This window comes from Diospyros lotus, chromosome 2 (genome assembly GCF_014633365.1).
Source record: "Diospyros lotus cultivar Yz01 chromosome 2, ASM1463336v1, whole genome shotgun sequence".
NCBI classification, from domain to species: domain Eukaryota; kingdom Viridiplantae; phylum Streptophyta; class Magnoliopsida; order Ericales; family Ebenaceae; genus Diospyros; species Diospyros lotus.
The window spans coordinates 42,447,547-42,474,008 of NC_068339.1; the positions used below are offsets into that span (position 1 = coordinate 42,447,547).

The window sequence follows — 26,462 nt, forward strand, 5'->3', positions numbered from 1 at the left end:
CCAAACACTCGCAGAATGCCCCGCAATTTACCAAATCTTCGCCGCCTTCTACTCAGCCCCTCTCCTCTCTCTCCCCCATCCTTCTCTTTCACTTCTCCCGCCCGCCGGCCACTTTCTTTCTTTACCGCCTTCTCTGCTTTCCGCCCCAAGAGACGACAGCCCCACCATTCTCAGCCTCTCAGCCTCACCCGCAGGAGCAACACTTCTCTGAGAGAAATTCAGAAGAGGGACAAAGGGGTGGCCATGGAGGAGGACAAAGGGGTGGCCATGGAGGAGGCCGAACGTGTTGCCGGGTTTAACAAGAGGCGGGCTGAGGGCACGGATAAGAGCGACAGGCCCCGAAAAGTCCTCCCATTGAAGGAACGCAAGCTCAATCCTGTAAATACTATTTGTTATGTTCAGGTATGTGGAACAGATTTCGAGGTATTAAAGTAGTCCTCTTAATCGGGTTCATTGTTCTTTCTGGGCTTCATTAGTTTCTTGCTCGAATTGGTCCAATTTTTGTTCAAAGTGATTGATTGCTTCTAAGGCAGTTGGTTCAATTGGGTGAAAGGTATGTTTGAATGGGGGAGCCATCATTTGATTTTCATAGGGCAATTTATTCTTTAGCTGGAAGCACTTTTGTTGGTGAAGACTTAATTTTTTCTTCTGGCTAATCTTTTGAGCTGGACTTATGAAATTATTTTCTCAGTTGCTTTTATTGGAGCCTCGGAGTTTTAGAACCGTTTCTATGTCAGTATTTAAATGTTGTGTGTTGCCCAATGGGTTCTGTTCTAAAGATTTTAAATGCCTAGGTTGGCAAGCAATTTGTCGACTTTGTCTGCAGCTTTTGGATTGAAGATCTTATCTTTTATTTGCCGTATGTTGCAGATTATGGGGACCGGAATGGATACCCAGGATACATCACCATCAGTTTTGCTCTTCTTTGACAGACAAAGATTTATATTTAATGCCGGAGAAGTAAGTATTGCTTACTATTCAAAACTAGGTACTTGTTAGTCTACTAATTGTATTATCTATGGATAATGTTATCCAATTTCCGCTTCAAAACATCCAACATTCAACCCTCAAGAAAGGAAATATACCTCACACGTAATTGATGAACAATAGAACACGAATAAGGACTTGAAAAATAAGAACACACACACACCAAGAGGCTGGGATTTATCCTGGTTCGGATCTCCAGTTAGGAGAACCTACATCCAGACTGTTTAGATCCTTTCTCTTCACTATCTTGAAACTCAGTTGACAGATTACATGCACTGCACTCTTTCCTACTCGCAGCCCTATACACAAGCTGTCTCTCCAGGAGATTACAAAGCTATACACACTTTTCTCTCACAGATACAGTACATACTCTTGCTCTCTCAATATAGAACGAAAAACAGTGTCTCAAATGAGACCCCCTGACCCTCTATTTATAATCCATAAAGGGTGGACTTTACAAGGAACTGGTAGCCATTTAAAACATGTGACGGTTACCATTACAACTGATACATACAACTAACAGTCTTTTAGAAACCCTTGTTATATCGGAATGCTTCTCTGATTCTCTTCTCTCCTGAGTCTTAATGCTAATCTAAGGCAAATGCTTTAACAGATAAAAAAGAAAGTTTTCGATCATGGTAATGATTTATTTATATTTCTATACTTTTTTAATTGTTTATGTTATTTGCGGTTTGTTGTCAGTCTGTATGTTGTTATTAACTAAACCGCTTATCTGAATGACCTTGTTTGGAAAATTACTTTCATCTTACCTTGAACTTTGAGGGCTTGGTCATACCTTTTTAATAGAAAGAGGAACATGGTGTTTTTCATGTGAATGTGAGATGTCACGTGTTCCAGAAGTACAAAGACTAGAAAGAAATTATTGCTTCATCTTCATTGATATGTAAAAGTTTACAATTGAGTATTTATTAATTATAACGATTCTTGTATTAACTGTAACTATGACAAACTGCGGTACTAATACACACCAAATTATTATCAAGAATTAAACCTATATAAAATGTTGTTGCATAATGAATAATCAATCTTCAATAAATACCTACCATAATATTAATGTGAGTGACAAAAATTATGAAAAGAGATGTCCTCTCTAGTAAATAGTTTTGAGTTTTTCACCTTAACTTTTCATTGAACAGAAAGACCACTAGGGGGGAATATAATTTCAAGTTTCAACCAATGGTTTAGTATACCGAGAGTAAAGTTTTAGTTTAAGTTCAACAAGGAGTTGGATAATTTTGCTCCATTTTGTGGAGATTTCACTTTGATGGTTGGACAACACATGTTCTCCTCCTAGTAAATGATGATAATGTCATTGTGGGCATTGGTATCAGACATCTTTACCATCTTTCAATATTTTCTTGATTTTCGGTTTTGCTTTATGAACAAAAGGAATAAGAAGGATAGAAACTTAAAACCAATATATCTTTTGGTTTTTGGTTTTGCTAAATTTACAAATCAATAAATAAAGTGTCATTAATAAACTGCATGGATGTAGAAAAGTGTTGCTATATGTGCATAACCTAAAATTGAACTCTAAAAAAGAGTTCCCTACTAAACAGTTTTGACCATGTGTGAAATTGGTTTTTTCATTGCACTTGCTGTAAAAGTGATCAGAATGGCTATATTTGCTTGGCTTGCTTTTTTAGCAAATCATGTGCTCGAACATTCCTAACTTCTAGGGTTCTTATCTTCTTTTTGACAAGTTTCTGCATGCCCAAATTGGATATGGTAGAATGCTTGGTTATCTAATCATTGTCCTTTTCTGTTCTTTTACTGGCCTTGTGATTGATCCAATATGCATAACAGCTTTTTGTGACCCTTGGATGCCTTGCAAAACAATGGGAATCAGATTGTTAATTTCTAATTTGATTTTTTTATCTAATTCTTGAAGAGCATAATGTGGAGCTTCATAGCAGCCACATCTCTTACTATTTAGTTCCTGTTCCAGGGATTACAACGCTTCTGCACGGAGCATAAGATTAAGTTGTCTAAGGTATCATAAATCTGCCAGTTTTATAATTTCTTTCTCATCTTGCACTTGCCATCTTAAGATAGTGTTTCCTTTGACTTGATATCATTTGTCTGCCTCTGGGTGAACGTACTGATAACTTGCCTCTCTTTAGATTGATCACATATTTCTCTCTCGTGTATGTTCAGAGACGGCGGGTGGGCTTCCAGGTCTGTATCTTAGTTAAGATTTCAAAATTCACTCAAAAATGGATGTTTTCCTGTAAATAATTATTTACTTTTTTTGAAAAATTATGTTAAAATCAGTAGTATTATGCTTTCTATATAGTTGGGATAGTTTTGAGAGCCTACAAACACTTGGTCTCTGTTCTACCTTGCAGGTCTTTTATTGACATTGGCTGGCATGGGAGATGATGGAATGTCTGTGAGTATGAATTAGCTTGATGCATCAATAGTTTCTTTTTACTTTGCTGTGGAACAGGATTAGATAGAAAAATGGTCTATGTGATTCTCATATATGATTGCTACTTTTTTGAAGGTCAATGTTTGGGGCCCCTCTGATCTCAAGTATTTAATTGATGCCATGAGGTCATTCATCCCAAAGGCAGCCATGGTTCACACACACAGCTTTGGACCATCACCTGGCTCTGATGGGGTTTCGGTTCCTGATCCAGGGAAGTTTACTGACCCCATTGTTCTCATTGATGATGAAGTTGTTAAAATATCAGCTATGCTTCTGCGACCAAGCTCTTTTGCATCTGAGCTCAACAAGGTAGAGCTTCTGTCACCTAATACAACAGAGATTAATGTAGAAGTCAGGAGAAATCAATACTCAGAATCACTTTCACCAAGAAGTACAAATAAGGAAGTAGGACCTGTTGTGAAGCCTGGTGACATATCTGTTGTATATGTTTGTGAGTTACCTGAAATTAAGGGCAAATTTGATCCCCAAAAAGCAGCTGCTCTTGGACTGAAACCTGGGCCAAAGTATCGTGAACTGCAGCTGGGGAATTCAGTGAAGTCAGATAAGCAAAATATCATGGTGGGTTGAAAAATTATTGCTTTCATATATGCTTTGGTTCTCTGTCTCTGACTTATTTTGTTGTTAGGTTCATCCAAGTGACGTATTGGGTCCTTCTATTCCGGGCCCTATCATACTCATTGTTGATTGCCCAACATCATGTCATTTGCAAGAGATGTTGTCCTTACAGTTTCTTGACAACTATTATGGAGATATGTCTGGCAATCAAGAAGGGACTTCCAAACTTGTCAATTGTATCATTCACTTAAGTCCTGCATCTGTCATAAACACCGTTGATTATCAGAAATGGATGACAAGATTCAGTGGTACCCAACATATAATGGCTGGACATGAAATGTTAGTTTTTTCCTTTTCTGAATGGATACAAAGTCATTCTTCTGCATTGTTTCATCATTCTTACTGGAGTAATCGTGCAATTATTTCATTGTTAGCGCAGGAAGAATGTAGAGGTTCCTATTTTACAATCCAGTGCAAGGCTTGCAGCACGACTTAATTACCTGTGTCCCCAGTTATTTCCATCTCCTGGTTTTTGGTCTCTTCAGCATTCCAATGGCTCGGCACCTGACTCCAGGCCATTCAGTAAGGTCTGTTTGGATGTGACATCTTTAGAAGGCAATGATCAGTTTATCTTCCTTTGCATGTGTTTCGTGACTGTAAAATTTTAGTGTGTTTCCTAATTATTGAGCAGTGCCTTGGTTCCTTTCTTCCAGGTTCCTGTTTTAAGGCCTTGTGAAAACATCACTGCTGAAAATCTCCTAAAGGTATGATAGTATATTTATCTAGTTGAAGCCACATTTGTTCAAATTGATGTGTATCCTTGCTGCTCTTCTGTGCTTTAGGACTCTGTTCATGACTTCATCTTGTTGCTGGTCCCTTAGTTTCTGATGTTTGTTACAAGAGGGGTGAATTGAGTCAACAACAACAACAATATATCCAGCTTTTATCCCACTATGTGGGGTCGGCTACATGAATTCTAGACTTCCATGTATTTCTATCTTTTGTCATATCTTCATTGAGATCCATACACTTCATATCAAACTTTAATGTCTCGCTCAAAGTCTTCTTAGGTTTGCCTCTACCTCTTTTTTTGATTAATTGTTCCATTTCATCAACTTTCCTCACAGGAGCGTCTCTTAGTCTCCTTCTCACATGACCAAACCATCTTAATCTAGTCTCTCTCATCTTTTCCTCTATTGGCACTACTTCTATCTTATTACGAATAACTTCATTTCTAATTTTATCTTTTCTTGTATGACCGCACATCCATCTTAACATCCTCATCTCCGCTACATAATTTTAATTTCTTTTGTTCTCTTTAGTTTGTCGTGTGTATGTAAATTAGATTTCTAAATGAAGACTCAACACACAAAATACACAAGAAAGTTTATAGTGGTTTGGTGCCAACCACACCTACATCCACTTTTTGTAAACCATATCCAACACCACAAAAAACAGACATTTCCTGGTTTTTATTAAATACTAACAGGGAATTTTTATAGACTTTTTTAAAACCATTACCAGGGTTTATAATAAACTCCAGAAATATGACACAGGCATGGTCTATTAAACACTGCAAAAGGTTAGAAAATGCTGAATGTGTGCCGTAGTTGTCAATGGCGTGCCTAGGCTCAAGGCTCAGCTCAGGGCTGACTCAAGGCATAGGCCACTAAGGCCTATGCCTAGGGCCCCCCAAAAAATGTATATCTATATTATACATATGTTAGCAGGAAAAAAGTTTTTCAAAATTAAAATTAATAAAATCTTATTTATGTTTAATTATGTCACAAGAAAGATTAAGTAATTTGGCTATATTGTCAATTGAAAAAGATTTACTTTCTAAACTAGAATACAAAAATTTAATTAGTGATTTTGCATCTCAAAAAGCCAATTTTTTTTTTAAATATTTTTTATTATTTTTTAGAAGGCCACTAAACTAATTATTTCCTAGGGTCCCACTGATCCTTGATTTGGCCTTGGCTCGGCTGAGGGGACCTCACCTCAAGGGACAAGGTACATACCTTTGGTCCTATGTATTTTTTTTTTTTTTATGGACTCGTGGAAATCTAACCAGTAACAACCATAAAAAAAAAATTTAAAAAATTGAGAAAACAGTAAAACAACCTATTGTTTAGTTAAATAGTGTTGCCTATTTCTTATTTATGATTTTATAAGTTTGCATTTACCTCTTTATAGGTAGATATTGAAAATAATGATGTATAAGTATTTTTATGCAGATTTTTTTAAATGTGCACCTTGCATCTAGATGACTCTGCCTGCACCTCACTCCTAGGCTCCAAGCACTCTTGTGCCTCAGTGCCCCTTGAACCTTTGACAACTATGATGTGTGCTGCCATTACCAGTGTTTAAAACCATTGGAATAATTACTAAAACGCCAGTAAATTTTCTCAACATTTAGAGCATTATTTTGTGGCATTTATATAAACCCCAGTAAAATGTGACAGACATGGTTTTTAAATGCCACAAGTGGTATGTAAACATTGGATATGCTCTGTCATGACTGGCATTCTCTAGCAAATCGCCAGGAAGCCTCTAGTCATGACATTTTGTTAAATGTCAGAAAGAGGAATAAAACTATTTTTGATGTTTGTAGAAATGCCTAAAATAGTTAAGAAATGCTGGTAATAGTCCTCAAAAACGTAGGGAAAGGTTCAATGCAACATAGTAACCCAACTTGGCTTTTGGTTGCGAATTTTCATAAACTGTTATGTAGTTTCAAACCACATTCAAATCATCCACAAATAAAATCACCCAACCAAAATATTGATATTGAAGCACCATCAATCAACAAATTAACTCACAATGAACCATTTCTCATCATCCAAATAATTCATTCAAACTCTAACGGTCATCCAACCAACTCATTTACAATTGAATCCCACCTGTTACTCGACCAAGACAATCATAATCAAATACTACCTGTTATTTGACAAGCACTATCACAGTCAAACACCATCTATCATCCACCCACCCAACCAACATTTCATTGGCAAAGTCCAAGTACTATCCAACCAACATATTGAATATTATGTAATTCTCATTACAATTTCATTTCAGTACAATCAAATAGAAAAAGGATGTAGCTATAGGTGGACAATATGTTGGTTGGGTAGTAGTTGAAGTTTGTTTTGAAAATGTTGCTTGGGTGGTGTTGTGATTAGAAGAATTAGGAGATAGAAGATAGCAGAAAGCTGTTAAAAGTTATTTCAACTGCAATTATTACAGTTACGGTAGCTGGCAACAACGAACCACTGCAACTGTTATAAGTTGTTAATAAAGTCAGTTACAATGTTACCGATTAACTGCTGTGGATAGCCATATATAAGTCTATTCCACCTTGTATCGAGACATTATTGAATTAATTTCAAGTTCTCTCGTATTCTCCTATCCATTCTGTCCCCCTCTGTTTTCTCTCCATTTTTTCTCTAATTTCTCTCATCTCTCTTTCTTTCTTTCTTCTTTCACGATGGCCAACTAGAAATCCTAGATTTGAAACCTAGGGTCCTGACAGTGGGTCATAGGTGGTCTTTGAGTGTGATAGTTTTGGTCAAATAACAATTGGCATTTGATTGTGAATGTGTTGGTTGGATATGCCAATAGAGTTTGATAATGACTGTTTATTGTGGGTTAATTTGTTCACTGATGGTGTTTAGATACCAGTATTTTGGTTCGGTGATTGTTTGTGGATTGGTAATGTGGTTTGAAAGTTGAAACTCCAGAACAGATTATGAAATCTAGAAGTAGGGTTGTCATGTTGTATTAAGCCTTTTCTGGCATTTTTAGGACTTAAACCTATGTTTTCTTGAACTATTTTTTTTAGCTTCTGGAAACATCAAGAATGGTTTTATTCCTTTCTTTGGTATTTAACAGAACACCGTGACTCTTACTGGCATGTCAGTAGAAAATGCCACTAATGGCTGAGATATCCGGTGTTTTTTTCCTTTTGCAACATTTAAGAAATACATTTCTATCTATTTACCAGGATTTATATAAACACCAGTAAATATGTTATAAATGTTGGGAAAAATTACCTATGTTTTTGTGATTATTCCTGGCGGCTTGAAATGCTGGTAATGACAGCACATTTCCAGCATGTTCTTACATCCAGCATGTTCTTACCTTTTGTGGCATTTAATAAACCACACTTATGCAATATTTTCGATATTTATATAAACCTTGGTAAAGGTTACAGATGCCAATAAAAACTCAGAATTTGGAAACGTCAGAAACTTTTCTCATTGCCAGCTTTTCCCTGGGCTTCCCTCAAGTCTCATTGGAAATGCTGTTCTTGTCCTGACGTTTTTCTTTACCTTAACTAGTGTTCAGTAAATGCCTGGAAATGTTTGTCTTTTTGTAGTTAATGTAGAATCAAAATCTCCTCTACTGAAAAGGTGTATTGGAGTTCTCCTCTTGACTGGTTTCAGATTTCCTTTGGCATGCTTGATCAGTTTGAAATACATGATGGGCCAATGATTATATTTGATACTTAATTTCAGAATTTTGCTCACTGGATATCCAAACATTCGTTCCTAATATTTTTTTATTACAAGAAAAAGATAATTTTGAGTTAGGATATGGCCTTTCTAAATCAAGTACATGTTCTTATTTGATGATTTACCCCTTTGAGTAATCTTGTGCTCATTTTTGTCTGGACAGTTCCATTTGCGTCCTTATGCTCAGCTTGGAGTAGACAGATCTGGTGTTCCGAGTTTAATTTCTCACTCACAAATTATAGATGAGTTACTTTCAGAGATTCCGGAGATTGTAGATGTTGCAAGGGAAGTTACCCGATTCTGGGAGGGGAACAAATGGATGGAAGAGCATGTGACTCCTGTGGTAAATAACAATCTTTTAATCGAAGAGCCATGGTTGATTGAAAATACAATTCCTAGTTGTTTGGAAGATATTTCAAGGGAAGACATGGAGATTGTTCTTCTAGGAACTGGTTCTTCCCAACCTTCTAAGTACCGAAATGTTAGTTCTATCTTCATCAACCTTTTCTCAAAAGGAAGCTTACTCTTAGATTGTGGTGAAGGAACCCTCGGACAGCTGAAAAGAAGGTAATAAACGCAGTCCAGTAATTTTCAAATGCATTGCAGCATTGCAACTTTTTTTCCATAATTTTTAACACCAGGAATTTTATGTTTCTCCCTTACAGATTCGGTATTGAGGGCGCTAATGATGCTGTGAAAGGTTTAAGGTGTATTTGGATTTCACATATTCATGCTGATCACCATTCAGGTCTAGCAAGAATACTTGCTCTCAGACGTGATTTGTTGAGGGGAGAACCACACGAACCTTTGCTCGTTATTGGCCCCAGGCAGCTTAAGAGATTTTTAGATGCGTATCAAATACTTGAAGATCTAGATATGCAGTTCCTTGATTGCAGGCACACCACAGAAGCTTCATTGGACGCTTTTGAATCAAATAATAGCAACTCCCCTCCAGGGAGCTCAGTTGCTTCTGAGGACACAAATAAAGACATTAACTCTACCTTGTTCGCTGAAGGAGTTCATATGCAGAGCTATTGGAAGCGACCCAATAGCCCTTCAAGCAACAGCATAGTTTTTCCCATCTCAAAGCACTTGCAGAAAATGCTAAAAGAAGCAGGTTTGGCGACTTTAATGAGTTTCCCTGTCGTGCACTGTCCACAGGCATTTGGCATTGCCCTGAAGGCAGCAGATCGAACCAATGCTGCTGGGGAAGTTATACCAGGGTGGAAGATCGTGTACTCCGGTGATAGCAGGCCATGCCCAGAACTAATTAAGGCGTCTCATGAAGCAACGGTTCTAATACACGAGGCAAGTCTTCGCATGGCATTGTGCATTTTCTCAGAGCTTATTAGTTCCTTGAGATACCTTAATTCTTAGAAAAGTTGCCTAAGCACACAGCATACTTTTTTGGAACATTCCGCCTTCAGTGATGAGGTTCTTGTGATACTTTGGTTAGCAATTCTGTCGTCTGGATTGTTCCTTATTTGATGGTTTGAGGTTCGGTTTGCAGGCAACGTTCGAGGATGGTTTGCTGGACGAGGCTATAGCGCGAAACCACAGCACGACGAAGGAGGCGATAGAAGTCGGGAATTCTGCCGGAGCGTACCGCATCATTCTTACCCACTTCAGCCAAAGATACCCCAAAATACCAGTCTTTGATGAAACTCATATGCATAAAACATGCATCGCATTTGATTTGATGAGTGTTAACTTAGCAGATCTACATGTTCTTCCTAGAGTTCTTCCCCATCTTAAAATTCTGTTCAGGGATGAGATGATTGTGGATGAATCTGATGATGTTGTAAATGCAGCTAGTACAGCTAACTAAATATCCGTGTAATTTTGCACATGCACGCAAGAAAATTTTATCTTATTTGGGACGATGAGTATGAGTTCACAGGATTGAATTTGAATTATGAAACATTTTTGCTGAACTTGAGGGTAAGGTACATACATTCATAATTTTGTGACCAACGAAGACAATTTTTTTGAATGGATGGTTTACCGATACTCAAAAATCGAATCACTTTAGTGAGTTTTAAAATTGTCAAAATATAGTCGACCAGTTCTATATCAGTTTAATTAATTTAAATATTTAAGTTGATTTAATTTAACATCTTTGAACGAATTAATCCCTTCTTACTCACCCCTAATAGCTGGGTTGATAATTGGGCCGCGGAGTGCAATCTTTGGGCTAATACCATAGGGCATTTACGACAAGCCCAGTAGCGGCTTCGTTAGAAGCCACCGAGGCTCTCATGCGCGGTGGGGTCGCCACTCGTCATTCTTTCAAGCCTTGACGTGAACCGCCTGCCAGGCAAATTGGGTACCAAAAACTGTCCGGAATCGCAAGAAGCTTCTCTCTCTCCCTCTCTCTCTCTCTCTCTCATTTTCCCCCAAATTCTGGTCCAAATTCTCATCCGGGAACCCTAATCCTGAGCTACTGGTAATTGTTGAATTTCTCTGGAAACTTGATGTCACCAAATCTTCCGCTGTTGGAACTGCAATGATTGCCATCTAAAGATCTGTTACGCGTTTCAAATCTTTATTGCAATTGGAATTGATCGGTGTGTTGGCATTCAATTTTTCTAGTGTTTTGTCGGATTGAATCCAGGCTTGGCGAATCTCCGAGGCTTTGTTCGTAGATAGGAAATCTAGGGTCTTGGTGGATCTCTAGAAATGGATTCGAGCAGGAGAGCCGTTGAATCCTACTGGCGATCGCGGATGATCGATGGGGCGACGACGGACGAAGACAAAGTCACGCCCGTGTACAAATTGGAGGAGATTTGCGAGCTTCTTCGCTCTTCGCATGGCAGTATTGTTAGGGAAGTCTCGGAGTTCATATTGAAACGCCTTGACCATAAGAGCCCAATTGTCAAACAAAAGGTATTGTGTTTCTTCAAGTTAATTTCCGGAGATTGTTATTCTGGCAATTCAAGTTTGCGGATCAATTCGATGTATGCTGTATTCTGAATTGCATGGTGGAAAGTGGATTTGGGCTTCAATTTCTCATACATTCTTGTGTTCTCCCTATGCTGGTTGGTCCGTTTCATACCATAAAATTTTGATCGAGCAGATCTAATTAGCTGAGTTTTTTTTATACTGAATTTTGTGCTGCGTACGGAAGAGGATTCTACGTTTTGCCTTTTGTGTGGTAGTTTGATTTTTCATCACATCAGTTACGTCCGCTGCGTCCAATAAACCATTTCTCTATAAGTTGTGGTAGGGCAGATGGCTAACTTAACAGAAATGAATTTGTAAGAGAGATGTTGAGATTTGCAAATCTTTGAATTTCAACCATTTGAAAGGATTCTATATGAGAATCCACGTGCCACAGCTTTTTTCATATGAAATCCAATTCATTGGCATCCATCTCGAACTTGTTATAATATTTGTTGATTCAAGTTTGGTGCCCTAGACTGATTGACAATCATAATACCTAATAGATGATCTAGTTATGCTTCCAACATCAAATTTTATGGATCTTGGTGCTCTTTCTTTTGGACTTTTTGTAGGCTTTGAGGCTGATCAAGTATGCAGTAGGAAAGTCTGGTGCAGAGTTCAGAAGGGAGATGCAGAGAAACTCAGCAGCTGTGCGGCAGTTATTTCATTACAAGGGCCAGCCGGATCCTCTGAAGGGGGATGCTCTCAATAAAGCTGTGCGGGATTCAGCCACTGAAGCCATATCTGCTATATTTTCTACAGATGACAATAAACCAGCTCCTGCTGAGGATCTTAACAAACGGATACAAGGTTTTGGGAATACAAACTTTGAGATGCCATCAGAAGATAAGAAATCTTTTTTAAGTGAAGTTGTTGGTATTGGAAGTGCTACACTAAAGCAGGGATTTACTAGTTTAACACAAGCACAATCACAGGGAAAGAATGACACTGGAAGTTACAGGAGTCCTAATCTTCGGAGGTCATTGACTACGGAGATCGACTACCCAGATAGATATGATCAAATTGAGCATGGCAATGAAGCACAAAGTGGTTCCCGCTTCTCAAGAGATGCCAATACTGGATCATGGGGTCAGGAGTTGAGGGTTAACCAGACAGAAATGACTAATGGGAATGCCAGCTCAAGTAATAACAAGAATAAGAGTCGTGAGGAGAGGTTGTTGGAGACCATTGTAACATCTGGCGGTGTACGACTACAACCCACTAGAGATGCACTTCAGGCTTTCCTTGTGGAGGCCTCAAAGTTTGATGAATTGGCTTTAAGTCATGCCCTAGAATCAAAGCTTGGCTCTCCTTTGTGGCAGGCATGTATTTTTTTTTTTTTTTTCATGTTGATATACTGGTTTTGCACAATGTATAATTGGAACTTGCATGTGCTAACATAGAGTTCTCCTCATGGGCTGCATACTCATACACACTATTACTTTTCAGGTCCGCATGAAAGCTGTCTGTGTTCTTGAGGCAATTTTAAAGAAAAAAGACATCGAGCATTTTGCTATCGTAGCATCTTATTTTAGTGAAAATAAAGATGTTGTCATAAAATGTACAGAGTCTCCTCAAGCTTCTTTGAGAGAAAAGTCAAACAAGGTGAGTTACTTTGTATTGATACATTTATTCTCTCTCTCTCTCTCTCTCTCTCAAAAATAGGGGAGTAATGGCCTGAAGAACCACCATCCTTGTCAAACCAAAAATATAAGTAAAGAAGAAATCGTGATGATGAACAATATCCTTGGAGACCTGCTAGCTTTAAATGCTTCTCTTACATAAAATTCATTACAAATTGGATGACTACTTTGCATATCAGTGTTAGATTAACCAAAGTATAGGGGTAGATATCCAATATTTTTATGTATAGCTCAATTAATGACTGCATTGGCATTAATTAGATTGCAGAAAAATTGACCGACCTTTAATGATAGAACAATCAACATCTCCTGCTCAGCAACCTGGCTTTGGAACCTTGGTGCTTTAGCAAGCACGGGCACTTTTATGATTAAAACTCCTACAATATGTCAGAAACTTGTCTAAATGGATTTTTTTTTTTTTAATTTTAATAACCTGATGGACCCATTTTAAACACTTCAGACACATGGTCTATTTTGCATATGAAAGTTGCAAATTTGAAAATTTAACTTCTCATCTAAAATGAAATAAAAGCAATTAGCATTTATGAATATTAACCAGTCTTCTTTTAAGACTTTATAATATTTATAAATTCAAAACTTTCAATTTGTTAAAAAAAGTCTCTATGGAGAGAGATTATAGGCTTTTTGTTTACCCTTATTTCTCATCTGTAGAATATGAAAAATGATAGTTCGTTGTTTAATGGGTAAATACGTTGTCCCTTGATGTAATGATGTGAAATTCACTTATTATATAAGATATAGTTATTATTTTACAAGTAAATGTTTAAAGATTTTTAATGCCATGTTCTTGCCATTGTCACCTTTATTTGTAATTGTGGAAATTCTCGTGCTGGGCATGTCACGATAGTGTTATCAGGAACCTATCTCCATATTTGCATTTCTTAGTCTTGATTTCCAAAGACAAATTTTAGTAGGATGGCCTTGGAGATGAACATTAAGGTGGTGGCTCTTCTAGCCATAGGGAGTTTTTACCTATTGAGAAGGGCTACTATATTGTTGCCATGCCCTCCTTAATTGGGTTTATTATTACAAAACAATATAAGAGCTTGGCTAAAGGTGATGATGAATTTTCATGGCTTTCAAAAGGATTAATTCTCTGTCTTGTCTTTTTTCACAAGTACCTTAGAAAACACCAAAAGGGACTACCAAAAAACAAAAAAGACAACGAAAAGATCTCAACTATATGTGCATCTTACTTGTCCTAACACTCTACAATCTCAACTATATCTTTATTCATTTGGCACATTTTCAACAACAATAACAACAGTACCAAGCCTTTTATCCCACTAGGTGGGGTTGTTTATATGAATTCTAGCTCGATAATTCTCTGTCCATGACCACATCTTTCTTTTTTTTTAGGCCATTATATCTCATGTTATGCTTAAGAGTTTTCTATCAAGTTTTCTTTAACTGTTATCTACCTCTTTTGCTACAAAATTTTTCTCATTCTATTCATTCTCTCTGCAGATCCATCTATTTGTTTTTTTCCCCAACATATTTAAACATGTTAATTATGTTTCTCACATCTTAGCTTCAATAGGCTTCACTCTAACTATACTCTGGATAATTTCATTTTCTCATTTTTTTTTTCTTGTTTTAGATTGTCACACACTTACCTTAACATTTTTCATCTTAATCATGCTCATATGTTGTCCATGTTAGTGCTTAACTACTCAATATTCTGTGTAATACAAGAAAACTGATCCTATAGGCATATGACAAAACCTTCTGTACTTCCCTTTTAGCTTAAAAAGAAATTTTACAATTGTATAAAATGTTAGCAAGGGAATTGATGCTTGAGGTATTTAAGGAGCTGTTTGATTTGATTTCATTTGCATTTCAAAAGTATATGTTTCATTTCCATAATTTTGGAACAAAAAGTGGAAATAAATGATGCTTGATTTATATTTTCCATCCCAAAAAAATGAAAATGGAATGCAAAGAAATGGAAAAATAGCAGCTATTAAAAACCATTTTTTTGTTGCATTCATTCCTTCTTCTCACACAAAATCAAATCCAGATCTGTAAGCTGAAACTGACTCTCACCTTCACCTCCCACCGACGAGGCCTCATCACTGATCTTAATTTTCATCTCTGCCTTCATCTTCAACCTATGTTTCTCTTCACCTCCACCTTGGCAACCCCATGGTTGCCCTGATCTCTCTCTCTCTCTCTCTCTCTCTCTCTCTCTCTCTCTCTCTCTCTCTCTCTCTCTCTCTCTCTCTCTCTCTCGTGTGTAATATAGAAATCAATGGACATGGCACTTCTCTCATTGTTTTTTTTTTCTTTTTGAATTTTTTGATTTTGAGTTTAACTTTTTTTGGTTTTTTTGAATTTTTTAGCTCTAACAAAATAAAATGATTTTTTTTTTACTTTATTTTTTCTCCATTGTTGCCAAGATTGTTTTTTTCCCCCAAATTTTCTGATTTTTCTAGATGTTTGATGCATTTTTGTAGGTTTAATAAAATAAAAGATTTAATTCTGTCATGTCTTTTGAAAAAAAAAAAAAAAGATTAGGAAAATCAAACAGCATCTTCAGTTTTTCTTTTCATTTTTTTGACATCTCAGCAAAATTAAACCATTTTTCCTAGCAAAATGGAATCAACACAAATGAAATGAAATGGAAATTTCCCACAGCATTTTCAAACAGCCCCTAAGCATTTGCCTAATTGAAGTTTGTCCTTTGCCTCTTGATAATTTCATGGCATTGATTGAACCTAATTCTCATATTATAGACAAAATAATGGCTAATGACTTGTTTGTCACTCAATAATTAATTTGTCGTTATAGGAATGATTTTGAAGTCATTGTGTTTCCATGTTGTATAGGTTGGTTTCGCAATATCAACTATGTGATAGAATATAAACATATCAATTATATTCATTTATCACCATTTCATGAAACTATTCCATATGAAGATGGTGTTAGAACTTTATTTCATCCTTCCATCACTGGAGGGTTTCATTTGGAAGGGCATTTGGCTTAAAATTTTGCCTCGTTCTTTTGCATGAACTTGTATTGTCAATGTAACTTTTAGAAGTAAATGAGTATTCATATAATGTTTTTCCACTTATCCTAACTTGGTTAGGATAAGATGCAGTTAATGATGATGAGGAGGAACGGTTTTGAAGTTTGATTAACTTTTTGGCCCTTTGATTGGAAAAGTTGGTAAATATCCGTCAATCAATGAATATAGAGTGCCATAGGGGGGGTCATCAGGGTGGCTTAGGGTGCAATATAATAAGGTCACATTAGTGGTGTTTCATCAAGCTACCAATAAAAAGTTTAATGAACTTAGCGCTTCCTAGATAAGGAAACTTTTGACAATTTGAAAGAGCTGAATTTACTTGATATAGAGGGTGCAATGGTGCATGATGTGAAGGAAATTTATGGCCTCAAATCTTAAAACTCTATTTTCTTTTTAAGAAGAAGATGAGTAGTTGTAATAAATTTTCATTTTAAAATAATTTTGGTATTATGCTGATTGAAAATCCATTTGTTCTCTTTGTCCAACTCTTGTCTCTTTCATGTGTGTGTGGAGAGAGAGAGAGGGGGAGGGAGGGGGAGAGATGTGGAAATAGTACAAGATTGCCCGTTGTTTTGAGCAGTATCATAAAGCAAAGAGAATGGTCATGTTCTTATTTTTGTGCATTCTATCTTATAAAAAGTCTATTTTCAACTTGAAGTGAGAAAATGAATGTAATGCAATCCAAATTTTCTCTACTAAATTTAAGATTTACTCTATTTTGGTCTTGTTAACTTGGTACCCCTTTGAGAGATATAGATGTGTAAAAAATCGCAACAACTAGGTTTTGAAACTGTAGGCAAAAGACATATTGCCCCTTTGGATTATTCTCTATTTATAACCTCATAATTTATAGGTTTGAATATACAGGAATCATCCTAATTACAACTCATATACATTCACGATTCTTTAGATTTGATTGCTTTGTTGTCTCCCTTGATTGCCTCATAATTTACAAGTTAGAATATACAGGAATCATCCTAATACAACTCATATATATTCACGATTCTTTAGATTTGATTGCTTTGTTGTCTCCTTTGATTGTCTCCATAGAATCTGCCATTTACAGTCTTGCACCACAAAGGTCAACTTTTTCATAATAACCATATGTTTATAGCTATAACAATTGTCTTGCCAACCTTCTTTTACCAGAGATTCCAACACTCCCCCTCTTCTTAGGTATGGATATCCTCCATACCCATCTTGGATATCATAGTCATGAAGTTCTTGCTGGGTAAAGCCTTGGTGAAGGTATCTGCCAGCTGATGCCTTGACTAAACAAATGGGATGCACAATTGTCCATTGACTAGTTTCTCCTTTATGAAGTGTCTATCAATCTAAGTGTGTTTAGTCCTATCATGTTGAATAGGATTGTTAGCAATGTTGATTGCAGTTTTGTTGCCACTATATAATAAGAGTGGTTCCTTTTTAGGCAATTCTAGCTCTATCATAACCTTATTCACCCATAATAATTCACATACGTCTAGAGCCATCGCTCTATACTCAATTTCAACACTTGACCTAGTCACAACTAATAGTTTCTTACTCCTCCATGTGACTGGTTACCTCCAACAAAGGTACAGTGACCTGAGGTTGATCTTCTATCATTTAGGGATCCAGCCCAATTTGCATCCATGTATCCCTCTATATTCAGATGGTTATGGTTAGAAAATAGTAAACCCTTCCCAAGAGTTTTTTTCAAATATTTTAAAATCTTGTAGACAACCTCCATATGAATTGACTTAGGATTCTACATAAATTGGCTTACAACCCCTACTGCATACGCAATATCTGGCTTTGTATGGGACAAGTATATCAACTTGCCGACTAGTCTTTGATACTTGCCCTTGTCAGCCTTTTCTCCTTCATCAGTTCTAAGTCTGTGATTTACTTCAATGGATGAATCTGCAAGCTTGCATCCTAGCATGCTTGTTTCAGTCAGTAAATTTAAAACATATTTTCTTTGGAAAATAAAGATGACCTTTTCTGATCTGGTTACTTCACTTCCAAAGAAGTACCTTTGTTGCCCAAGATCCTTGAACTCAAATTCTTCACCCCCAAGTATTCCTTCAATTGGTGTATTCCTTCATGGTCATTCCTTGTCACTACTATGTCATCAACATAAACAATAAAAACAATTAGCTTGTGTTTCTTTCTTTTAAAGAACATGGTGTGATCAGCATTACTTTGCTAATAGCCAAGTCTTATTACAGCCCTGCTAAACCTATCAAACCAATCCTTGGGGGATTGCTTAAGACCATATAGAAATGGTCTTGAGCAAACTCTCCATGTAAAAACCTGGTGGGATTTCCATGCATGCTTCTTCTTCCCGCTCTCCATGTAGAAACCTGGTGGGATTTCCATGCATACCTTTTCTATAACTTGCAAACTCTCCCTTGCTTCTTCGAATTGTTGGAACCTGGTGAGATTTTCATATATACCTCTTCTTCCAACTCTCCATGTAGAAATGCATTCTTTACATTCAACTGATGTAAGTCCTAATCTAGAATAGCTGCATATGATAGAAGAATTCGTATTGTGTTCATTTTTGCTATTGGGGCAAAAGTTTCTTCATAGTCCACTCCATAGGTTTGAGTAAACCCCTTACTCACCAGCCTTGCTTTTTATTTTTCAATCGTTCCATCTACCTTGTATTTAATAGTGAAAACCCACTTACAACCAATTGGTTTCTTATCAGGTGGCAATTCAGTGATTTCCCATGTGTTATTCTCCATTAGGGCTCTCATTCCCCCTTCCATAGCATGTTTCCAGCATGGTTTACTGATAGCATGCTTCCAATCTGTGGGTACTATTACAGATTCTAAAGAGGATAGAAAATTCTTATAAGCGGCAGACAGAGAATCATAAGTAACAGATTTGGAGATAGGATGGTGTGTACAGCTCCTAACTTCTTTTCTAATAGCTATAGGAAGGTACAAATTAGAGAGTTTAAATAAAGAGTCAGAAATAGGTTTAGCTTTAGAAATTGTAGCATCAAGATTAGCAAGATCAGGGTTAGTTGCTGGAAATTGACTGGAAATTGGAAGTTGTTTAGATTCAGTAGAGTGTTTACCTAGATCAGTGATGTCTTGGGAATCTTCTTGGCTAGGTAGACTTTGTTGATGGGCTTGTTTCCTCTGAAAATAAGTCAAAACACTTCCCATTCTCAGGTCTGTTTGGTCCCTGTTGTCAATCAAGATTTCTTGGATCTTCCTCCTACCTAGATCTATCAAAATTAGTTGAATTATAAAAACCATCAGTGCGGCTTCTCCTCCGTCTACCCTCAAATAATTAGTAATTTCTCCACCTTCTGCCCTCAAATCAAAAGCAGTTTCAGTCCACTACATGGACACCTCTTCTTGGACTAATATTCTCCCCCTAAAGAGGTGAGAGATTGGACTGAAAATAACCCTCATCCTCTCTAAATGTGACATCTATACTGACAAAGAACTTTTGGGTAGGTGAATGGTAGCACTTTACCCTTTCTGTGTGGCAGAATAACCAATGAATATATGTTTGAGAGCTCGAGAGTCTAATTTGCTGATGGTAGGAGAGTGGTTTCATACATAGCAGGTGCATCCAAACACTTTGGGAGGGATGGTATAGGAATAAACTCTTATTAGAAGTTCCAAATTTGTTCTGAAATTGAGAGTTGTAAGTAGCATCCTATTGATTAAATAGGCAGTAGTGAGAACTGTATCACCCCAGTAAACTTTGGAAACATGCATAGCTAAGAGCATAGGTTTAGTGACCTCCAAAAGATGTTTGTTTTTCTTTTTTGCTACACCATTTTCAGCAAGGGTATCAACACAACTAGTTTGGTTTATGATTCCTTGATCTCGAAGGTAGTCTTGGAAAGCAGTATATCCTTATATTCTAAGCCATTATCACTTCTGAGAACGTGGATTTTGTATTGAATTGAGTAGTTACCACCTTGTGAAATGATATGAAACAATGACCAACCTCACTTTTTTGTGTCATAAGATAAGCTTAAGTTGTTCGACTAAAACAATCTATAAAGGTAATGAACCACCTATATCCAACAAGTGTTTTAACCCTACTAGGTCCCCAAACATCTAAATGGACAATCATTAAAGGCTTAGAACTCCTTTTATTAAGTGTAGGGTAAGTACTTCTTGTTTGTTTATCGAACTCACAAGCTTCACATAATATACTGATATTACTACATTGTTTACTCATACTGATGCGGTCACCAATCAAGACCTGGCCCAAAACCGACCCGACCACGCCGGAACAATATTTTAATACTTCTTAAGTTTTTAGAATTCTACTTGATTTAGGATTCTACTTCATGTTGGATTAGGATTTATTTCTATTAGGATTTTAGTTGGATTTTGTTTACAAATATTATATGGATTTGGATTAGCCAAATACTATAAATATGCCTAGGTTCTAGAGTTTGTAATCAAGTTTTAATCAATCAAATTTCAGCAACCTATTTGGGTTTTCTTAGCAAAACAGTCTTGTTTTTGTGTCTTCTTGAAAGCCAAGCTTTGGCCATTGAAGTTTGCTCTTTCAAGGGTTTATTTTGGTGTGTTTTTTCACACATGCACTACACGCTGCGTCAGGTGGTATCAGAGTGGTTAATCAACCAATCAGATGGCCAATCTTGAAGGTAACAGTAACAACCAGCCTCATGATGGTGATCAGGGGTTGTCCGCAGTTTGGAGAGCAATCGAAAAACAGCGGGAAGTAACTCGTACTATCTAGCAGCGATTGGAGCAACTTAACAACCAATTGGGCACCTTACTACGAGTTGATGATGACAGGAACCTAAATAATGGGGTGAATCAAGCCAGAACGGGAAGACCACCTATTAATTATGTCTTTGTTAATCCTAGAAGACCAGTGATTGAAGATAGCGATGAAGATGATGATTTTGGTCGAGCAATAGCTAACCCTGTTGGTAGAGGGGTTAGGAGGAATGCGCATCAGCACAACCACTGGGGCAACAATGAGTATAAACTAAAAATTGATATTCCTACCTTTAGTGGAGATCTTGATATTGGGGGTTCCTGAATTGGATCACTGAGGTTGACCGTTTTTTCGAATACATGGAGATCCCAGATGAACGACAAGTAAAGTTAGTGGCTTACAGGTTGAAGGGCGATGCATCTGTTTGGTGGGAGCGATTAAGAGAAACGAGATTGAGGGAAGGCCGACAGCCAGTTCAGACATGGAGACGAATGAAGCAGCTGTTAAGAGGTAAGTTTTTGCCCCCTGACTATGAACAATATATGTTTGAAGCTTATCAAAGATGTGCACAGGGAATGAAGAGTGTGAATAAATATACCTTTGAGTTTCTGCAATTGGCGGAGAGAAACCAATTGTCGGAAAGTGACAATCAACAAGCGGCTCGTTACTTGAATGGATTGAAGCCTGTTATTCGTGATAAAATTGGGGTTCAGATGGTTCTGGGTGTGCAAGAAGCAAGGAACTTAGCTTTAAAGGCTAAGTTAATGTTGAGTGAGAGAGCTCGTAATGACAACTATCATCGGTATAGTGGGAAGAAAAATAAACAAGCAGCTTTTGATAAAGGCAAGTCGGTTCAGGGAGCGCAACCCTCCAATCCACCCCATACAATCAACCCTAATAAGGCTACAACGGGGGGAAACATTCGAGGTACTACTTCTAATCTTCCAAAATCCCCTAATCCTTATGCAAAGCCTATTCTTTTAAAATGTTTCAAGTGCAATGAGGTTGGGCATCGATTTAGTGATTGTTCAAGGAGGAAAACAGTTAACATTGTAGAAAAGGAAGAGGAAGATGTTGCTGAAGAGGAAGTATATTGCTGGCCTAATGGGGAGGATGACGAAGAAGATTATGGACATAGGCAATATACCTGTGTAGTGAGGAGGTTAATGCTATCTCAAAAGACTGAAGATACTACTCAACGGCATAAGCTTTTTCGCACGAGGTGAACGGTGAAAGGAAAAATCTTTGAGTTGATTATTGATAGTGGAAGTCAGGAGAACATCATAGGAAGAGATGTGGTGGCAAAGATGCAGTTAACTCCTGAAAAACATCCAAGCCCTTACATGATTGGATAGATCAAAGAAGTTGGTGGCATACATGTGGATGAACGTTGCAGGGTGCCTTTCTCCATTGGTAAGTACTCCGACGAAGTCAATTGTGATATTGTTGATATGGATGCTTGCCATATTTTATTTGGGAGGCCTTGGCAATTTGATGTGGATGCTAAGCACTCGGGTAGGAAGAACACATATCAACTTTAGAAAGAAGGTGTGCGTTATACTTTGTTACCCATAGTGGAAAAGAATCAAACCAAAGCTTCTAAAGTGGAGGGATGAAATTTTCTTACCATTACACATAAACACACTGAGTTTATGAGGGAGTGTAAGGATACTCGAGAGGTTCACTTATTGGTTATCAAGGGAGAGAGTGTGAGTGAGCCACCGAAGGTGAACCAAATTCCAGTGGAGGTGCAGGGATTGTTGGAGGAATTTCATGATGTGGTTTCTGAAGAGTTACCTAATAAGCTACCTCCTATGAGAGATATTCAACACCACATTGACTTGGTTCCTGGTGCTGGCTTGCCTAACCTACCACACTACAGGATGAGTGCTAGGGAGAATGAGATTTTGCGTGGGCAGGTAGAGGAATTGTTGAGAAAAGGGCACATTCAGACTAGCATGAGTCCATGTGCAGTGCCAGCATTATTGATACCAAAGAAAGATGGGAGTTGGAGGATGTGTGTTGACAGTAGAGCCATAAACAAAATTACTATTGGGTACAAATTTCCAATTCCTAGGCTTGACGACATGCTTGATCAACTTGATGGGACTGTGATTTTTACCAAAATTGATCTTAGAAGTGGTTATCATCAAATCAGAATTCGACCTGAAGATGAGTGGAAGACAGCTTTCAAGATGAGAGATGGGTTGTTTGAGTGGTTAGTCATGCCCTTTGGACTAACCAATGCACCAAGCACTTTCATGAGAGTAATGAACCAAGTATTACGCCCTTTCATTGGTAAATTCATTGTGGTGTATTTTGATGATATTTTGATATACAGTAAGTCTATTAATGAGCATGAGGGGCATATTCGGGAGATGCTGAGTGTGTTTAGGGAAAACAAACTTTATGCTAATTTGAAGAAGTGTACTTTTATGAGTGAGAGCTTGTTGTTCTTGGGCTTTGTTATAAGCAAAGAGGGCGTAAAGGTAGATGAGAAAAAAGTGCGAGCTATTAGAGAGTGGCCAACCCCTAAAAATGTCAGTGATGTGCGAAGTTTCCATGGGTTAGCAACTTTCTATAGGCAGTTTATCAAACACTTTAGTAGTATTGTGGCTCTAATTACTGAGTGTTTAAAGAAAGGAAAGTTCCATTGGGGTGAAGAACAAGAGCAAAGTTTCACCTTGATAAAAGAGAAATTATGTACCGTTCCTGTCTTAGCTTTGCCAAGCTTTGACAAATTGTTTGAGGTTGAGTGTGACGCGAGTGGAGTGGGTATAGGTACTGTGTTGTCCCAAGAGAAGTGACCAATTGCATTTTTCAGTGAGAAGTTGTGTGAAGCCAGAAGAAAGTGGTCTACTTATGATAAGGAGTTTTATGCAGTAGTGAGGGCTCTTAAGACATGGGAACATTACTTGATTGCCAAAGAATTTGTTCTTTACACGGATCACCAAGCTCTTACTTGAGTAGCCAAAGGCAATTGAGGAGTGATATGCATGCTAGATGGTCTGCTTTTATCGATAAATTTTCATATGAAATTGTACATAAGTCGGGACAGCATAATCGAGTGGCGGACGCTTTGAGTAGGCGTGTGGATTTGATCAAGACCCTTAGTGTTGAGATTGTTGGGTTTGAGTGCTTGAAAGAATTATATGCGACAGACGAGAATTTCAAACATGTGTGGGAACAATGCATGTCTCAGCAACCATCAGGAGATTTCGATGTGCATTATGGGTTTCTCATGAAGGGAAATCAGTTGTGCATCCCTTGCACATCTCTTCGTGAGAAAATTATTCGGCATTTGCATGGTGGTGGCTTAGCAGGGCATCTTGGCAGAGACAAGATTATTGAAGCTGTTATGGGAAGGTATTATTGGCCAAGAGCAAGGAGATATGTTTCTATTATTGTGGCTAGGTGTTATATATGTCAAACAGCTAAGGGGCACTCTTCTAATGCCGGTCTCTACATACCATTGCATGTTCCCAATGCTATTTGGGAAGATTTGTCTATGGACTTCATGTTGGGTCTACCGTGAACCCAACGAGGTATGGATTCTGTTTTTGTAGTGGTTGACATGTTTTCCAAGATGATGCACTTTCTCCCATGCAAGAAGACGGCAGATGTAGTAGCTACAGCCAAACTGTTTTTCAAGGAGATTGTTAGACTACATGGAGTCCCTAAAACTATTACTTCGGATCGTGATACAAGGTTTTTGAGTCACTTCTGGATTACCTTGTGGAGAATGTTCGATTCATCTTTGAATTTCAGTAGCACAGCACATCCCCAAACTGATGGACAGACAGAGGTGGTGAATCGTACCTTAGGAAATCTGATTCGCAGTGTTTGCAAAGACAAGCCAAGACAATGGGACCTAGTCATAGCTCAAGCGGAATTTGCCTACAACAACGCCGTGCATAGCTCAATAGGAAGATCACCATTCTCTATCGTATACATGAAAGTTCCTAATCATGCATTGGATTTGGTAAAATTACCAAAGGTACCAGGTTTGCAGCTAGTGACTTAGCCAAACACGTTCAAGCAGTTCAGGAAGATGTCAAGCAAAAGTTGCACGAGGCGAATAAGAAGTACAAGGCAGCAGTTGACAAGCATAGGTAGCACAAGGTATTTGCGGTTGGAGATGAAGTCATGATATTCTTGAAGAAGGAACGGATTCCTACAGGACAACAGAACAAGCTCAAGTCAAAGAAGTATGGTCCTTACAAGATTACAAAAAAGATCAATGATAATGCTTATGTTGTGGATTTGCCAAATCATATGGGTATTTCCAAAACATTCAATGTTGCTGATCTTTCTTTGTATTTGCCGGACGTTGAGTTGTCATACCCAGATTATAATTCGAGGACGAATTCTTCTCAAGTGGAGGTGAATGATGCAATCACCAATCAAGACCCGACCCAAAGTCGACCCGACCACGCCGGAACAATATTTTAATATTTCTTAAGTTTTTAGAATTCTACTTGATTTAAGATTTAATTTCATATTTCTACTTGATTTAGGATTCTACTTCATATTGGATTAGGATTTTAGTTGGATTTTGTTTACAAATATTAGATGGATTTGGATTAGCCAAATATTATAAATATGCCTAGGATTTAGAGTTTGTAATCAAGTTTTAATCAATCAAATTTCAGCAATCTATTTGGGTTTTCTTAGCAAAATAGTCTTGTTTTTGCGTCTTCTTGAAAGCCAAGATTCGGCCATTGAAGTTTGCTCTTTCAAGGGTTTATTTTGGTGTGTTTTTTCACACACGCGCTACACGTTGCGTCACATACTAGGAATAATCTTCCCTATCATTGAAAAAGAAGGATGACCTAATCTTTGATGCCACTACATTAGCTCTTTCTTAGCTAAGGTTAGTTGATGAACCTTTAGGGCTTGATCTTTAGGCTGAGAGAATGATTTATTGTCCAACAAGTACAAACCATCAACCCGTTTACTAGAGTCAATCGTTTTCCATGTGCTTCCCTCCTGGAAAACACAATGGGTAGGGAAAATGGAATTTTACAATTTAAGGAATTTGTGATAGAACTTACAAATAATAGGTTATTTGCAAAATTAGGAACATGAATAACAGATGATAGGTTGAGGTTTTTGTTGTAGTTAATAATCTCTTTTCCAGAAATAGGAGAGAGTATACCATATGCATTTCTAACCTTTTCCCTACTAGAACATGGGGTGTAGGTCAAGTAGGAATTAGATAAACTAGTCATGTGGGCTGAAGCCCCAGAATCTATGATCCAGGTTGGTTGTTCTACAGAACTTGAGGAATAGAATGCTGTAACAGTACCTTGAGTAGGAGCACTACCAGTTGTACTTGCTTGGGCATAGTGTGATGTAGAAGGGGTATTTGAGTCCATCTTCATCTTATTCATCAGTTGTTGTATAAAAGACTTAGAAGTTAGTTTTTCCCTTGAGAGACTAGCCTTTTCAGGTTCTAGTTGTGGCCCCTCATAAGTTTGGACAGCTTCTGACAGATGACCTTGATGACCTCATAATTTATAACTTAGGAATCTTAAACAAAAGGAAAGAATATACAAGAATCATCCTAATTACAACTCATATAC

At 37.5% G+C, this 26,462-nt stretch overlaps 2 protein-coding genes across 4 annotated transcripts in view; both read left to right on the plus strand.

Annotated features, from left to right (window-relative positions):
• On the plus strand, positions 1 to 10,412 carry LOC127795635 (tRNase Z TRZ3, mitochondrial). Its single transcript, XM_052327430.1, has 12 exons — positions 1 to 402; positions 871 to 960; positions 2,957 to 3,001; positions 3,132 to 3,186; positions 3,357 to 3,400; positions 3,515 to 4,018; positions 4,086 to 4,354; positions 4,455 to 4,602; positions 4,729 to 4,779; positions 8,693 to 9,096; positions 9,195 to 9,837; positions 10,040 to 10,412. Exons 1-12 carry the CDS (start codon positions 16 to 18, stop codon positions 10,355 to 10,357), a joined length of 2,958 nt encoding a protein of 985 aa, XP_052183390.1. The 5' UTR covers positions 1 to 15; the 3' UTR covers positions 10,358 to 10,412.
• Positions 10,413 to 10,841: 429 nt separating this feature from the next.
• Positions 10,842 to 26,462, plus strand: part of LOC127794976 (protein MODIFIED TRANSPORT TO THE VACUOLE 1) — a 31,003-nt gene continuing 15,382 nt past the window's right edge. The window contains exons 1-4 of one of the 3 annotated variants that reach the window (XM_052326333.1): positions 10,842 to 10,975; positions 11,144 to 11,415; positions 12,045 to 12,794; positions 12,922 to 13,077. In XM_052326333.1, coding sequence (XP_052182293.1) covers positions 11,209 to 11,415; positions 12,045 to 12,794; positions 12,922 to 13,077 — 1,113 coding nt within the window. In that variant the 5' untranslated portion in view covers positions 10,842 to 10,975; positions 11,144 to 11,208. Of the gene's footprint in view, positions 11,416 to 12,044; positions 12,795 to 12,921; positions 13,078 to 26,462 lie in introns of all 3 variants that reach the window. The other 2 variants (XM_052326334.1, XM_052326332.1) reach the window with 2 other exon arrangements.

Bases quoted from the DNA above. Each gene is read 5' to 3' on its own strand.
- LOC127795635 (XM_052327430.1), top strand. From the start codon at position 16: ATGCCCCGCAATTTACCAAATCTTCGCCGCCTTCTACTCAGCCCCTCT. The intron at 403-870 runs GTATGTGGAACA...CGTATGTTGCAG, and splicing joins ATACTATTTGTTATGTTCAG to ATTATGGGGACCGGAATGGA. The intron at 4,355-4,454 runs GTTAGTTTTTTC...TTGTTAGCGCAG, and splicing joins ATAATGGCTGGACATGAAAT to GAAGAATGTAGAGGTTCCTA.